The sequence below is a fragment of the Neophocaena asiaeorientalis genome, unplaced genomic scaffold, assembly GCF_003031525.2.
Source record: "Neophocaena asiaeorientalis asiaeorientalis breed wild unplaced genomic scaffold, Neophocaena_asiaeorientalis_V1.1 scaffold150, whole genome shotgun sequence".
Lineage (NCBI taxonomy): Eukaryota > Metazoa > Chordata > Mammalia > Artiodactyla > Phocoenidae > Neophocaena > Neophocaena asiaeorientalis.
Window position 1 is genome coordinate 843,856 of NW_020176571.1, and position 17,104 is coordinate 860,959.

Here is a 17,104-nt window from a genome sequence, read left to right on the forward strand (position 1 = left end):
CATCCACCCTCCGCCTGCCATCCACCCTCCGCCTGCCATCCCCCGCCACCAGCTCTGCTTCTCTACTCCAACTGTCTCTAATCTCATCTCGATTTGATCTGCAAGACAAGACGGTAGTTCAGCTGTGAGCATGTCATGGTGTCGTAGGGGGGGTCTGGGGGGTTGGGGCTTTGTTGGCGAGACCCCAGTTAGCCTAGGGTGGGAGGATAGATATGAGGCTGGTACACACAGAGAGAGCTGGGGAATACGGGAGTCAAGGGCTTCTAGAGACATCTGACGCTGCTGTCGTGGCCAGCAGCCAGCCGGCATACGTTCAGGGGTGGGGGTTCTCATTATCCTTCTAGCCCCTCTTCCAACCAGGAGAAACGCACATCCCGGGAACTGAGGTGTGGCCCCGCGGACGTGGAGGGGTTGGGAGGTGCTGACGGTCAGAGCCGCCAGGGGTGGCTGCAGGGAAGGAATTTTAGGGTCAAAGTAAAATCTGTTGTAAACTGCCAGCTCTCTAAGGTTGAATGAAGTGCTTTCTTGGGAGGGAGACGCAAGGTCCAAGTAAGCACGTGTCAACTGGGAGACACACAGCGGAGGGTCGGTGCCACAGATTTGAGGGCAAATGAAGGAAATACCGATGGTCAAAAGCAATTCTTAAGCCCAGTTTCCTTTTCGGTCCGGCACGAATGGAGGAATGGAATTGGGTTTGAGGAAGAGAAGAGCTGGGAAGGGGAAGGTGGGGGTTGTGAGGAAGGTGGAGGCAAGGACAGAAAAGGGCGGGGCGCAAGTGAAGGTCACCCCAAAGATGCGAGGGCGGAGGGTGGAAAGGCAGCCCCCCCCCCCACCATGGGCTTACATCTGTTTCTCCAAAGGAAAATTCCACCCAGAAGGGGAAGGAGATTCTAGCCAGAAAGGAGAAACTTTGTGGTCATAGGCACTCAGTTGAAATGCCCTTCTGAGCACCCTTGAGGGGTCTTTGGCCCCAAGGGGACTGGAGGAGAGGGGCAGAGCAGGCGTTGTGGGTGCTGAGCTGTGGTGACCGGCCTGTGCTGTCAGTCACGGTGCGGAGTGGCTGAGGCCTCAGGGGCTGCTCACTGCTCGCCTGCAGCCCGACGGCTCCTCAGGGGCTGTTACCTGCCAGAGCTCACGCTGCACGGGACTGATTACAAAATCGCCAGGGCTGTCTTATCTTCCTTGGGAGGGACAGTCATTCAGACAGATAACCAACAACGGAACTCATGAAAAATAAATGAACGAAATCCGCTTGCCAGCAGCGCTCACAAAATCCCGTATGTGGGGGCAGAGGGGAGAGACAGAGACAGAGACAGGGACACAGAGAGAGACACACACACGTGGACGGACACGGTGAGCCTGAAGGATGGAGAAGAAAAAGAGAGAGAGAGACAGGGACAGAGACAGAGATAGGGATACAGAGAGAGACACACACACGTGGACGGACACGGTGAGCCTGGAGGATGGAGAAGAAAAAGAGAGAGAGAGAGACACAGAGAGAGACACACACACGTGGACGGAGACGGTGAGCCTGAAGGATGGAGAAGAGAGAGACAGAGACCCAGAGAAAGACACACACACGTGGACGGACACAGTGAGCCTGAAGGGTGGAGAAGAGAGAGACAGAGACACAGAGAGAGACACACACACGTGGACGGAGACGGTGAGCCTGAAGGATGGAGAAGAGAGAGAGACAGAGACGGAGACAGAGACAGGGACACAGAGAGAGAGACACACACACACACGGACGGACACAGTGAGCCTGAAGGATGGAGAAGAAAAAGAGACAGAGACGGAGACAGAGACAGGGACACAGAGAGAGACACACACACACACACGGACGGACACAGTGAGCCTGAAGGATAGAGAAGAAAAAGAGAGAGACAGAGACACAGAGAGAGACACACACACATGGACGGACACAGTGAGCCTGAAGGATGGAGAAGAGAGACAGACTCAAGGAAATAAATCAGCGAGCAGCGGCTCTCAGGAAGCAGCGTTAGACAGTGAGTGCTTTTGGGGGCACCTGTCAGTGTTTTGGGGCCTGCTGAAATTAGCTCCCTCACTTCCCCCACGAGCTCAGGGAATATTCGAGGTCCCTCTGCTTTAGACGCTCTCTGGCAAACACCTCGGCAGCTGGCTCAGCTGGGGACAAGTAACACCCGCTGCCTGGATGGATGGCCGTCTGGCTGAACCAGGGCTGTGTCCTGACAGCATCCTTTAGTCCAGTCCTCCGATTTAAGGGAAAGGAGAGGGTTGTATGAGGACAGAAGAGGTGAGAATGAGGGAGGAAAGGAAAGAAAATTAGAGGATGGGAGGTGGAGGGGTCTCGGTCAGAAGGCGGAGGGCATGAGGGGCCCTGTTGGGTCCTGGCTGTCGCGACACCGGACAGCCTAACTCAGCCGGGAGAAAACCATTAGAAATGGGTTCCAGGGGCCTTTCGGGTCAGGCCTGCAGGACCCTCCTCCAGGCCACTGCTTCTGGACAGCCTGCGGTCCAGCACGCGGGCCTCGCTCTGCAGGCAGAGCCCGGGCTCTGCAAATGGCTCCCCGCGCCCTGCTGGACTGCGGCTGGTCGGGGGGCCCCGGCTCACTGCTCAACCTCTCAGGGCCAACTTCCTCTCCAAGCAGAGGAGAAACTACCCTTTAGGACGACTGGGGGCCGGGCCCCCTCCTCACTCACATCCATGCTCCAGATACCACCTTTAGGTCGAGTCTTACCTTCATCCCTTTAAAGGCAGAGTTTCTTTTGGGGGTGGGCGGTACCGAGTCAGTACTGCCCTCGTGTGAACAAGGCACCTTGGTGGCTTCATTTGTTGGGGGCGTGGGAGTGGAGGTGGTGCTGCGAAGGGGAGGGACTGGAGCAGCGGGGGAGGGACCAGCAGAGGGAAACAGGTGGGGGGGATGGGGGCACAGGAAGGTGGCAAGGGTCACAGCTGCTCCACCTGGCTTGGCCTGACACCACCCGTGTTGACTTAACCGAGGCCCCGAAAATGACGTGTGTCCCAGATGCTCCAGGCTGAGGCACGTCCCAGCCGTCCCACCTGCCCCCTCGCCCCCACCCCTTCTCCCCTCCGCCCGCTCTCTCCTCCGTCCAGAGGGCAGGGAAGGGGCTGCCCCACGCTTCCTGAGCTCTTGTCCTCCAAGCCCCATGACCCAGGGCCCAGGCGTCCGAGCATCCCCTGGAGTCCTCAGGCCCGGAGAAGTTCGGCTGAGCCGCGCTGCCTGGGGTCCTGAGGCTGGGAGTGCCCTGCGCGGGGCCTGTGAGAGCAGGGTCACTGCCAGCCTGCCCGCGGTTTGGCTGAAGGGCTCATGGAAGTGCAGGAGTCAGTTCTCCCACAGGGATGGACTCGAATCCCGCTCTCGCCACTTGTTTGTTAGCTGCATGGCCTTGGCAAACCCTGAGCAAGCTCGGCCCCTCCCAGGGATGTGACGTGTGGTGGCCCTGGCCTGGCGCCCCCCTGAGGGCAGCACGCTGCCCCCCACCCCTGCCGAGCTCCTCACGAGACCCCAGCCGGGACCGCGTCACTTCACCCCGCCGTCCTGCTCGGCCGCTCTGCAGCCCTGCGCTAGTTCTCTGTCTGTGTCCACGCAAGTCCCCGTCCACTGAACCTGCCCGGAGGCCCTCGGCCGCGTCCTGTTCCCACCTGAGGGTCCCTGGGGCCTTCTCTCTGGAGAGTTTCCAGGTGATAATTTAGACGCCACGGCTCTCGGGTGGTCCACACGTGGGCCTGCCAGGCGGCGAGGGCGTCACTGTCAGAAGGCATCCAGTGCAGAGCCGGTGGGGGGCACTCTGGCCCACCTCAGGCCCCCGCCGCTGCACTCAAGGACGGCCAGCCCCAAGGGGGGGTCACTGCTGTCAGTCCCGTGGCTGCCTCGTCCGCAACTGGGGACACGTGTGTCCGTGATGAGGGCTCCGGGCGTCCCAGCACTCCCTGTCGTGCAGGGGTGGGGAGGGGTAACTGGGGGCTGCCAGGGGCCACTTCTGACACCCCAGGAGCTTCCACTGACATCACAGGATAACGTCACTAGGTTTTCCTTCTGGAAAACAGAATTTCCAACTCAAGGGATAAAGGAGGAGCAGGGAGCTTCCTAGGGGACGTGGCGCTGACTGCACAGACGGAGGAGAAGGTAGCGCGTCCAGAGGGGATGGGGTGGCCGGGCCGCGGCCACGGACGCAGGATCCAGCGTGACTGCGGAGCCCCGGGCCTCCCCCGGCCACCTTGGAGGGTCCAAGGGCATCTCCCAGAGTGAGCCGGAGGCCAAGGTGGCCCCGAGCACGGAGGCCCCAGCTCAGCCCCCCATTTCTCCTCTTCCCTCAGCTGTTCACCTGTCCTGGCCTGGAATACCGTCGCTGGGCTGCTGATTCCACGTCTGACCGCAGACCGGGTGTTTGTTGTCCACCTGACATCACCGCTGGGCAGTCGAGTACACAGCCCCCCACCCCCCCGAGCCTCGTCCTCTTTGTGCAAACGGGCCTCGCCTCCCACCCTCCTGCCGACGCCGGCTCCATCCTCCCCGGCTTGGCCGGGACCCCACGGCTCCCTGGGAGCCCTCCTCCTCTGGCGCCCACATCCAGGCTGTCAGGAGAGGCCGTGGGTCCTGCTCGCAGAGCACACTGAGAATCTGACCGTTTTCACCACGTCTGCTGCAACTCCGTCCCCTCCCACCTGGATGGCTGCGTCCGCCTTCCAAATGGTGGAGGGCTTTGCCCTTGACTCCCGCAGGGGGTCCCCGGACCACGGACACCTCTTCTCAAAGGTGCCCGAGTCTCCGCCTCCCGCTCAGGCGAAGGCCCAAAGCTGCTCTCCTCCCTGACCACCGCACCCTGCGTGTCCTGCCGGAAAGCTCCTCTCCCGGGATCCGCAAAGGCATCGCCTCACTTCCCTCAGGTCTTCGCTTTCTTCAAATTCCCCTCCTCAGTACAGCTCGTCTTAAAGAGAACGGCACCAGCCTCCACGGCTCCCTGCTCCTCCGACCCCCTCCCTTGGCACTTCTCGGCTCTCCACCTACTGCACCATTTCCTTATTTTCTGTGTCCGAACATCTCCCAGCCTTAGGACACCAGCTCCCAAGGATGGGCTTTTGTTTGGCCCATAATGGATCCCAGGTGCCCGGCACCAGAAGGGGAGGCTCCAGCCACGGTGGAAGGAAGGGACAATTGTTACTGGGGTCGCTGGGGAATCCACTTCCCGAGGCAGGGCACCAGAGCCTAGCAGAGGCAGGAAGATGGAGCTGTTTGAGGGGAGATGACTCTGAACGTGGGGAATATCTGGAGGGCGGCTGGGATGCACACAGCAGTTGGGGAGGGAAACGAGAGCTGGTCTCTGTAGGTTAATTGTCAAAGATGACGAGTTACAGGTGGAGAGCCTCAGGGATCCCTCTGACACTGGAATGGAACGTTTATCTGCAAAAGGAGGTCTTGTGACAACAGTAAGACTAGAAAATTCGGGGAGGCCTGGAGCTGAACTCTTGGCCCAGTGAGCGTCCAGACCCATAACCTGCCTATGGCCAGAAGGCAGAACCATACGGTGGAGGGTCCTGCCTCTGAGAAGAAGCGTTGTTGTCCCTATAACTTGTCCCACAATCCTGGCTACCGTCGGGGTGCAGGGCCATGTCCGTGCTTGTGGGACAGGCCCATCTTGGCTTGAGTCGTGGGCAGTGGTCAGTGAGCTTGCTTTGATCTGGCTGGACCCACTGACCAAGAGTTCGAGTGTATCCGGGAACGAGGGCTGTGACATCTGTGCTTGGCTCGTGTGTCAGCAGGGGCGTCGGAAAGATCGTCCTTTGCTTGGGTGCCACGGTCTCTCCCCTTTAACAGCGCTGTACAGTTTTAAATTTTTATTTATTTATTTATTTGTCTGCATTGGGTCTTTGTTGCTGCGCGCGGGCTTTCTCTAATTGCAGAGAGCGGGGGCTCTCTTTGTTGCGGTGCGTGGGCTTCTCATTGCGGTGGCTTCTCTTGTTGTGGAGCATGGGCTCTAGGTGCACAGGCTTCAGTAGTTGTGGCACACGGGCTCAGTAGTTGTGGCGCACGGGCTTAGTTGCTCTGCGGCATGTGGGATCTTCCCGGACCAGGGCTCGAACCCGTGTCCCCTGCATCGGCAGGCGGATTCTCAACCACCGCGCCACCAGGGAAGTCCCAACAGTGCCGTACAGTTTACGGCCGGTTTTTAAATGGATGCTCTTAGTTGAGCTTCAAAACCCAGCCCCGTAAATCACCATGTTCCTCGGATCGGTGGGGGCTGGGGGGCAGGGAGAAGCAGGACTCAAGCACTTGATCTGACCCTGGTCCAGCCTTCTCCTCCAGCCCCTGCCTGGGATGATGACGCAGGTGTCCTTTCTGGATGTGTGGGAGGGGGTGGGAAACAGTCGGGGCCGAGTGGTGGGTCTCTGGACACCTCCTCTGCTCTGCATCACACACGCTGTCCCCGTTTTTATCTCCAGACAACCCTTCGTGTGACTTTTCACAAACTCCTCAATCTGCAGAGTGAAGAGCATCTCCATGTGGGCGAAGGATACTGGGAGGAATTGGAGGGGCTTCCCAACTGGAAGCGGGGACGGGCCGATAACTTCTCGTTTAGAAAATAAAAAACCTCCTGTGGTTATTTAAAGATGCAGACTATGGAACGTAAGGGCTGAACAAATCCTGGCCGGCAGGAGTCTGCGAGAAGAGGCTGTGAGATGTACGTGTTCATCAGAAGGCGTCATGGACTGAACAGACAAGAATGCTGGTCCCCCGCCCCGGGAGGCCTGGGCTCCAGCCGAGGGGCAGCAAAGGCACTGGCACGCTCCATCCTCACCTGTGCATCGGCAAACGGGGATGGTCATTCGCGTCTGTCAAGCTCAGGCTCACGGCACACAAGCTGGGCGCCGAGGCGAATTGTAAATGGAAACTGTTGTACAAATGGAGGGTCTGTATGTGACTCCACGTGCCGTTCCTGGGGTCTTGCACCACCCCCAATTCCAACAGTCACTTTCTGGGGTAGAAATTTTATACTCTAGAATGTTTTCCCTTCGTCTTTGTTTTTCTTTAAAAATAGCAGTGATTTGAAAGAAAACGGCCGGCTGAGCGATGGCGTGGACCTGGCCAACAGTGAGCACCCCAGAGGACCCTGGGACTGAGGTGGGTCCTCTGCACCCAGGGAGCTGCCTGCTGGCACCCTCCTGTGGGTCCCTGCCATCGGCCCCAAGTCCCCTGGCATGGTTCCCCACAGGGCCCCACCCTCCAGACGCAGGCTCATCCTGCCCTTCCCTGGTCTCCCCCGAGGGCCCCTCGGTCCGAGCGCAGGCCCTGGCCGGTGGATACTTGTAGGTAGGGACGTGACAGCTCCTGGGATACAACTTGGGGTCCATCCAGACACTTGGGGGGGCAGTGCCAAGGGAGAGGAGGCATGGAGTCTGAGTGGGGAGCTTGGTTTCCTTGTGTTCCAATGATTCAATGGCAGAGGTCAAGGGAGTGTACACACACACACACACACACACAGACACCCCGCAAGACAAAGACGACCCTGGGGGATCCCCGAGACAGAGGGGCAATCGAATCTATGCTACGGGGCGAGCAGGGAGGGGGCCAGGTTGACGGGGGGACACAGGGAAAGCAGAACAGCCTCCTCCCAACGTCCACCCGCTCGAAGGGGGCAGACAGGACTCCTGATCAGCGGCAGCAGGACATATGATAACATCAGTTCAACCGACTGGCAGCCGACTATGGGGTGGAGGGGGCAGGTGAGGACAAGGGCGGGGGACGGTGGCGGCCGTGGGGTGCTTCTGACACCTTAGATCAGAACTCTAGAGCATCTGCTCCGCGCTCTTATTCAGTGGTTCAGTGCATCGACATTTGTGCAAACATTACCAAGTCTCTTAATCAAGGAAAAATCCTGACGGAAAACTAAACCACACATGTTAAAAACCAACCGCAAGAGGGCTTGCTTATAGATAACGAGAGAAGATTGAACATGCTGGGGAGCAGAGGGACGTGTGCAGGGGCCAGAGGGACTGTCTAGGAGGGGCAGCTCCCGGGGGCAGGTGCAGGAGGTCTTGGAGCCGGGGTGGTGGTGGTGAGGGGAGAACCAGGCAGGGGCAAGGCTGGTCCTCTGAGGCAGGTTCACCTGGGGCCAGGTGCTCCCACAGCAAGTTGCAGGGGCGGGGGCGGAGGAGCCCTCTCCAGAAAAGAGGGGTGCGGGCTGTTCTCTCCCGCCTCTCAGTGGAGGGGCTGTTTTAGCGTGGATACGATGGGCTGACAGTGCCGGCCAAGTGCGAGCCTTCACCCGTGGTCCTCGGGAGAGCTCGTTTCCCAGATGCTGGGAGTGGGAAGGGGCCGTGCTGGCAGCTGCCCGGCGGTTGTAAACACCCTTCCACCGGTTCACTCTGGGATCCCAGGGCTGCATCCTCCTAGACAGTGTGTGTCATGCTAGGCCAATTGCAAAGGGGGAAGGAAAGGATGCAGCGATCAAAACTCAGAAGGAAAGGGGGCCTAGCTCGTTCCAAACGTTAAAGAAAAAAGAATAATAACATTTCGAAGTAAAGCAACGAGAAAGAAAATCCTTTCAACCAATTTAAACAAACAAACCAGAATAACTTAGTGGGAATAAGGAGTTGGGAGGAGGCGGCAAGGAGAGAGCAATGGGGTGAGTGCGGGGCAGGCGCGGCGTCGCAGGGCGGGACGCCGGTACTTACGTTTACCTCGGTGATGGCTATGTCGACAATGCTCCCGACAACAATCAAGGCGTCAAACGTGTTCCATGCGTCGCAGAAATAGTGCTGCATGGGGGAGGGGCCAAGGGAGGGGTAGGGGAGGGAGGACCAACGACACGGAAACCAAAACAAAAGGAAGAGGAAAATGGAAACAAAAACAAAACAAAAGGAAGAGGAAAATGAAAACAAAAACAAAACAAAAGGAAGAGGAAAATGAAACAAAGCATGAAAGAAAGGAGAGGAGAGGAAAAAAATGAGAAAAGAAAGAGGTCACGTGGGCATACTGGGCCCTCTTACCACCCCACAGCTCTGGAGGTGCACACCTGGCACCCGGTGCTCGCCGAGCCTGACAAAAGCCGGGTTAGTCGGGGTGGGGGGGCCGGGCGGGGGTCCTGGAGGAGGAGAAGCCCCGGCCGCCCCTTGTCCGGCCCGGCAGAGTGGGGACAGTGCGGGGGCTCACGTCCCCCAGGACGGCGGCAGGTGCAAGAGAAGGCATGACTGGCGGGGGTAAAACAGGAAAACCAAACAATAAACCGGAGGAGGTGAAGAGGGAGGGACACGGAGGCGTCCTGGGCAGAAGCACACGCACATCCGTCTCACTGAGAATGACGTCAGTTACGCTGCCAATTACGATGAGGCAGTCAAAGACATTCCAGGGGTCACTAAAGTAGCCCTACACGGGGCGGCAGGATGGGAGTGAAAAGGAAGGTCAGACAGACAAGAACAGAGCACCGCCGTCGGGCCGCACCGTCGCTGCCGAGTCCGAGCGGGGCGGGGGTCCTCCCCCTCCAGACCCAGCCCCCTCGCCGTCCGTCCTACTTCCCCAGCCCCTCCCAGGCCTCCAGCGCCTCCTAGGAGGCCTGCCTGCAGGGAGGGAGGGAGGGAAGAGGGGCGGGGGCCCTCGCGAGGTGGTCTGGGAATTAGCAAGTGGCCATGGGTGTGGTCCAGGCACAGCCAGGCCCTCCGGGCTCAGGGGTGAGCCGTGTGACGCTCGTGATAGTGAGGGGACCGTGGCATCAGAGCAGCACCTACAAGGTCACCCTCGTGGCAGCCCTGGACGGGCATCCAGCCCTGGACAGAGGCGTTCCTCCCTGAAAGGGGACAGGGGCCAGGTCAGTCCCAAGGTTTGGTAACGTGGGAGGTGACCCTAGATCGGCTCTCGGGGCGGGGGTGTCTCTGAAGCACCGCCGTTCTGACTCAGGAATCTGCTGAAGCCGTCCCCGCGAGAATGAGTTCTCACAGCCTTTCCTGCAGGCTGCGTGGGGGTCTGGGGGCTGTCGTGTCTAGGGGGAGCGATCAGGATGCTGACCCCCCTCCTTTGTCCTGCACACATGGCTTTTGTTCGTTTTACACCATATTTGGAGAAGGGAATGGAGGAATGTTTTCCAAAGACTTTTTTCAAAGTTCGTGGACAACTGGTCAACCAAGGGCTGTCCCGTTCCTGTGAGGGTTCTTGGAGTCCTGGGTGGGCAGGCTCTCTGCAAAGAGAGGGCGGGTTCTTAGGTCTGGACCACTGCCTCTCAGAGTGCAGGGGAAAGGGAGCAGTGCTCTGTGACACACGGATGTTCAGGAGCCCCGGGAACCACACAGCTGTCCTCCCCAGGGGTGGAGTGGGGAGGGCCCAGCACCGAGGGCATCTGTCTTTCCGTAAGAAAGGACATCTGCCCCTTTGGTTCTTCAAGGGATGCCCCAGCCTCTGATCCACGAGGTGGGGCTTCCGGGAGATGCGCTTCTGAGGTTGGTGAGGAGGTAAGAAAGCATCGGGCTGGCCTCTGGTCTCCCCGGTCCCTCTCCCTGGCCCTCCTGGGGCGGCCAACTCTCGCTCTCTATTTCTGAGTCCCAGGAGGCTGTGCTCTCCCATTCCTTCCCGACTCTCTCCAGCTCCCTGACCACTCCACCCGAACCCCCCTTCCTAGCCGTGCCCCCTCTCAGATGGATCACAAGACATGCTGTCCCAGGGCTGTTATTCTTAGTGTGGAGGTCAGGTCACAGGGAAAGGGACCTCTCGGTTCCCAGGACTTTCTGCCAAAAAAAAAAGCAGAAATGCCACTGTGGAGACTCTGGACAGCCCAGTGGGGAGCAGAGGTCGGCCAGGGCGTGGGTGAGGTGAGAGTCACTTGAAACCCTTTCTGGCTTCCCAGAGTATTTTTCTGAATATCCCGGAGCCTTTGGGGGCACCGAGAGGCTTCTCTCTCCCATTTGAGTCACGTGCTGTGAGCAGGAAAGAACTGACCCCCTCCAGGGTCCTCCCATGGCATCACAGGGCACGTAGAGAGCGCTGGTTTCGAGGGCAAAGAGTGAAGACCCCGTGCAAACGACAAATATGCATGTGCTTTAACATCAGGTTTTGGAAAACACTGGGGGACTATCTCTAGAGAGGAAAACCATCTTTGTGGGTAGAGCTGTTTCGGGAGGGAAGGGGAGGGGGTGCCCAGGAAGAGAAAGGGGGGAAGCAGGAACCAGAGGAGAGTCCAGGACGCCCAGCATCCAGCCTAGAAAACGCAGTGGCAAATCGTTATTCGGGTCTGGGGGGCGAGAGGAGGAGAGAGGTCGGGGGGTGTCTCGGCGCTCAAGGAGAGGGGAGGGGCTGGTATCTGTTCATTCACCACAGGGACCTGGAACAGATGGGTGAGTTGGCCTTGGTCCACAGCGCGGATGAGGGGAGAGACAGAAAGGGAGATGGCAGGCAGAAGCGAGGCAGACGAGAGGTTAACAGCTGGCGAGCTCCGGAAAGAGCCTGGCCCCCAGGGACCCTGCAACCCTCACCCACCCCATGCATCGCCTGTCATCCCCACTCTTGCGCTCCTCTGTGTTCGTGCACAGGACGGGCAGGCCCGCCCCAGTGCTCTGCGGCCGGCGGCTTCCGAGGGGTTGCCTGGCCTCACCCGCCCCGTTGCCCTCCACCGGCTGTGCTGCTGGAGCGTTTGGTTGGCCCCTCTGTCCTGTGGGCCCGGGGCCAGGGCCTCCACTGGCCGCAGAGCCCCACCAATTCCCGCCCGGAGGAGGTTTACACACGGCCCACGGTGCGGGGGGTGACAGGGTCCCTTTAAGAGGCAGCTTCCCCCTGCCCTGTCCACCCCCTTCCTGCCCCGTCAACCCTCCAAGGTGGACCATGAACACAGTTTCAGATCCAGCTGTCAGCGCCTCCTCCCAGCCGTCCACACCCATCCCAGAAACACGCTGACACCCTCCAGGGGGCTCGACAGGTTGCCAAGGGACACACCTGGCCAATTCCCCAAGTGGGCAGGGCCCGGGAGGAAGGTTGCCCCCTGTTGTCAGTGCAAGAGCTGTGTCCTCTCTCTCCGTCACACACACGCACACACACACACCTGTTGTCACGCATCTCCTCGACTGCTGGAAACCATGGGTGACATGGGTTTGGGGAGTATGATGGAGGAAATAGAATGGGAAAACAATCATAGACTTGTTTTCTCGAAATCAGGCTGACCTCCAGGTCATACCTGTCACTCGTTCTTTCTCTGGTAGAAGTCAGGGATAGCGAAAGGGGCTCTGGGCTCTCCCTGAAGTGGTGAACCAAACCTCTCAATGTCCAGATCCTCAGAGCCAGACAGGGCTGCCCACGCAGGGGCGGACGGCGTTTTGGGGGAAGACTTTCTCTCACCATCTCTAACCCTGCAGGGTAAGCGGGTCCCCAGCCTCAGGAGGTCTCATGCGTGTCCCCCTGGGCTGAAAGGCAAGCGCCCCGCTGGGAATAATCCCTTCTCCGGAGGGCGCCGACCCTCTGCTCACCGGCTGCCACGGCAGAAGAGACGTGGACCAAATCGATCCTACGTTCAGCACAACGTGATTAGGAAAGGACGCTGCTGCCCCAGCAGCCACTATGCATTTCACCTGCATGAGAATCTTGGATTTTCCTCTCTTGGATTATCTGTGCCCTGACTCACTCCACCCCTGGAGCTGTTCCGAGTCGGAAGAGGCGGTGTGGTGGTTAAGGGTGTGACCCGCAGAGGCAGGTGTCTGGGTTCGAGTCCTCCCTCTGCCACTTACTGGCTGGGTGACCTTGAGCAGATAACCGCACCTCTCTGTGCCCGTTTCCCCCTATGACACGGCGACCTGTGGGTTATGGTAGGAATGACACAAGTGAAGGGCCTGCGCCTGTAGGAAGCCCAGTGAGTTCCAGCGACTGCCACGGTTGCTGGAGCTGGTCCGTCCCCTTCTAGGGAGGCCAGACGCACAGGGTCAGCTTTGGGGGTGGGACTGAGCAGTGGGGAAGGCAAGGCTCAGGAATGTGGAAGGAGGAGGAGGAACGTGAAGGTTCCAGAATCCCAAGCTCCCTTCAGTGGGTCTCATCTTGAATCCTAGTGAGGACTGCCTGTCCTGAGATTCTCGGATGAAACCAGCATCACTTTGAGATTGATGACCGTAAGTAAGCTGTCCTGGCTAGATTCTGTCAAACTCAGGTTCACACAGATAGCTAACTGCCAGGTTCCTAGAAACCACTATTCCTCCCAGGGAGACCCAGGCCCCTTTTGCTCTGGCTGGACGGCTGGGAGGAGAGGAGTGGGCTGCCAGGCGGGCCCACATCCTGTCTCTGGTCCCGAGAGCAGGGCTACTGCTGGGAGGTCCAGGCACACGCCCTGGCCCTGAATTCGGGACTCTCAGCCCCTTCCCCGCCCAGAGCGGAGTCAACACAAGCTTTAAAACAGGACGGTGGTGAGAGGGGTCCACAGGAGTCTACACACCTGGGACTGCTGCCATTGCTGGCTTTCTTCTCTTCTCCATCCCCTCCTGTGCGGCTTCCTTATCTACCTCTGATGGGTCCAGCAGAGAGAAGGCAAGGAACACAGAGGAGGTGACCGGACGCTCTTCCTGGTGGGGAAGCTGACTGGACTTTGTCCGGGCCTCTGCCCCAAGACTGTTCCCTTCCAGGGACACATGGGGCCCCAGAGATCGACGTGGCGGGGTGGGGGGCGGCCCTGGGTGGAGGCTGGACGTGGAGCTGCTGGAAGCAGAAAGGGATACCTGGGGGAGGCGGGGCCTAAAATGGAGTGGGCAGACGGCGTGTGCTTGGCCAGGGAAGGGGGCCCAGCCGAGTAAGGGCCCTGCTGGCGTGAGCTGGGAGGCTGTGCCTGGTTCTGGGTCGTGGGACGGGGCGATGGGAGGTGGTGGGTGCAGCCGGCGGCTGGGTGTCGCCACACAGAGATAATATAAACTGTATGACGTTAGGGTGTCGTTCAGACGTCACAGTAATTGAGGAAATCACTGGCATCTAGTGGGGCGGCATGGCTGGTGCACAGCTGTCCCCGGCCCCTGGCAGCTCCCACCCTGTGACGCGCCCCTTCAGAAGCCCTGGAGCCCCCCGGCAGAGACAGCCCGGGACGGGGGCGGGCGGGGCAAAGGGCAGCAGCAGACAGGGGCCGGGGTCAAGGAGACCCCGGGCGGGTGGTGGCGATGGGGCCACACTCCAGTAGTTATAGAGGAGTGCACACTTCGACGTGGACATCTGCTCTCGTTTCTCCTTTGGAATTAAGCTTTTTTCTCCCCAGGAAGGTTTCAAAGGCCCTCGGTCATTTATCTCACCAAGATGTAACGGGTGCTTCTGGGTGCCTGGAAGTGCACAGATGTGGGCAGAGCATGAACCCGACCTGACCTGCCGCCTCCCACGGGGGTGAGGGGACAGGGGTCGGCTGGGCCCCTTTGGGGCCCGGGGAGGGTTTCCTCCGCCCCAGTTGGCACCTGGGTCCACGGCAGGACCCCGCTGCAGGATCGTCCAGGATGAGGGTTCAAGGGGATATGCCTCGGGCGCGGGCAAGGCCGTCTGACACGTGGCAATGTCCGCAGGCACCCCACTTCAAAGGGACACAGGGGGGCCCCTGGAGGCGGGAAGGGGATGCAGAGGACAGCAGCCTTGGTGGGAGCGAGGCGCCATCTGCCCACCTGGAATCTTCTCCCGGCCCATCCCGCAGACTACGCCCCAGGGGGAGTCCCCCAAACCTGACCTGACCATCCCATCCTTGCCCCCCCGCCCTTCCCGACGCAAGCCACCTAATGGGCCGGCCCCTCCTTAGCCCCGGGGGCGTGGCCCACCGCACCCCTGCTGCCTTCACCTGTGCCCACTCTAGAGAACCTGCCCTCAGCTCCGGAGATGCGTCACCAGGCCTGGCCCCTCCTGTGTCAAACAGAGTGACGGCCAGCCTCCAGGGGAGGGGAGGCGGGCCCAGCTCACGCAGCCTTGCCGGGACTGTTCCTGCCACCATCGTCTGGGTCTTGGCCCTGCTAGCAGCCCTCCCCCTCCCCTCCCACAGGTCCAGGCTGGCGGGTCTGGACACCACTGCTCACAGCGCAGGGGGCTCATCCCCTCCCAGCGGCTCTCACGTGGCCGTGTCACCCAGCGTGAACCATCTCCACGTTAAGTGATGAAACACAACAGCTGCCCTGCCCTCCCCACAGGGGCCTTTCCACGAGTGCGGGGGTCACTTTTGATCATACCGACTTCAACGCCCCCGGCCCATCTGGCAGACCACCAGTAAAGGGGGTGCGGGGAGCTAAACACAGACTTTTCCCATTATAACTTAGGAATTATAGACATATATATATATATTTACATTATGTGTATAGCTGTGAGTTTCCTATACATAAAGATTTAGATTTTCTCTGAATTTTATTTAAGGAAAATCAAGGAAGTAGTGCTAAGTATTTATTGCCAAAAGGGAGTTTTGGTTCTACAGTGATTGAAGGCCACCAGCCTGAAAGAATGTCTAAGTTTCCGTGCAATTTCCGAAAAGGAAATATTCTTGCTGGCTCTCGGTGTTTTTAGAGTTGAACTTTCCATGTCGGAAGGAAATAGAAGGAGACGTTCACATTTCTAGTGGTAGTTTGAGCTGCGCTGAACCTTGGCCGCTAACCGGCCACCGAGTCCCAGTTTCTGCTAAACGTTACCTACTTGCTCCTCAAGTAAACGATCCATAAATGCTCTTTCAGGACAAGCAGGGCCACTCTCCCCGGGGCAGACCCGGCCCGCACACCGTGGGGTCTGCCCCCTGCAGATTTCCCAAACGCCCAATGGAATGGTGCTGGGGGCCTCTGGGAGGTGATTAGGCCATGAGGGTGGAGCCCTCAGGAACGGGACTGGGGTCCTTGAACAGGGGACCCCACAGAGCTCCCTCGCTCCTTCCGCCTGCAAGGACATAGCTGTGAGCCGGACGGGGCCCCCTTCATTGAACGTGGCCCTGTGCTCCTATCTGGGACCCCCAGACTCCAGACCGTGCGAAGTACATTTCTGCAGTTTGTCCTGGCAGCCGGGCAGACTGAGATGGCCATGACCCCACTCAGGTCCAGCTAAGCCAGCCTCCCCACATTACCGAGGGACGGACGCGGAAAGAACGGACGCGGAAAGAACAGCCCTACCTGCCCTCCCTGCTCGTTCGAGGTGATGCTGAGGGGGGAGGTGGGCTTCCTGCTCTGTCTCCAGAATTTCGTCTGTCGGTAGGATCTGGGGGCAGGGGATGATCGAGCAAGAAATAAAGTAAACTTCGTTTTGTAAGAAATAAAGCCTCACAAAAAGCTTTGCCCCTTGCAGAAACGTCCGCTTGACTTAAGACTGTTGGGAGGGGAATTAGGGCGAGTGGTACAGCTGGATCCAGAGGTAAAGCTGGAGAGGAAGCAGATTTTAGCTGCAATGTGGTATCTGGTGAAGACAAAGCCAGTTTCTAGTAGTTTCAGCTTTCAAGACAGGAGACGGAATGGCCCTGGCTGGCATCCTCTCCTTCCGGTCACCCCCCTTTCTCCTCCATCTCCTGGTCCTTTACTGGCTCTAAGGAAAGTGTCCTGACGTTCTCTCAGTAGCTCAGGGAAGACTCCCTCCCAGGACCCCAGCCTGACTGCTCCTGCCTACGGGGTCTTCCCGGCACTTGGAAGAGCCCATCCCTGGTTCCTCTCGCCCCATCTGCCCAGGCTGCCCCGACGGAGCCTACCCTTTGGCGTGGTCCCCGCTGGCCTTCTTCAGGGGGACAGAGGGCAAAGCTGATTTTGGACGTTAAGGAACATCATAGCCTAAACTTGAGTCCCGCTTGAGCGGGAAGGCAGGCAGGGCTCGGCTGTGCAGATGGGTCCCTTCCCTCGTCAGACGGTCACCTGCTGGGGGGCTCGCCCTGCTTCTCCACCCGCCTGGCCCCTCTCCCGGAGCGGGAGCGGCTCGCTCACCGGGCACAAGGAAACACCAGAGACAGCGGGTCCAGCCTCGGAAGCCCCCTCCCCATCTGCTGGGGCAGGGGTGACCCTGGGGAGCCCCAAGCTGGCTGGAGGTTGTGCTCATGTGAGAAAGGCTGTTACTAAAGTGGAAGCAGATGCTGGGTCTTCAAGGAAAGAAGGTTCTGGATGTGGACAAAGCTGAGGACAGACGGTTGAACTGACCCCCCCCCCACCCATCCTGGCCCCTTCTGCCAGTCC

The 17,104-nt window shown here is 59.3% G+C and overlaps 1 protein-coding gene across 2 annotated transcripts in view; it reads right to left on the reverse strand.

The window, feature by feature from the left end:
* CACNA1C (calcium voltage-gated channel subunit alpha1 C) overlaps positions 1–17,104 on the reverse strand; it is a 420,733-nt gene that overhangs the window by 37,301 nt on the left and 366,328 nt on the right. Inside the window, exon 29 of one of the 2 annotated variants that reach the window (XM_024733016.1) lies at positions 8,678–8,761. In XM_024733016.1, the coding sequence (XP_024588784.1) occupies positions 8,678–8,761 (84 nt within the window). Of the gene's footprint in view, positions 1–8,677; positions 8,762–9,284; positions 9,369–17,104 lie in introns of both variants that reach the window. The other variant, XM_024733015.1, reaches the window with a different exon arrangement.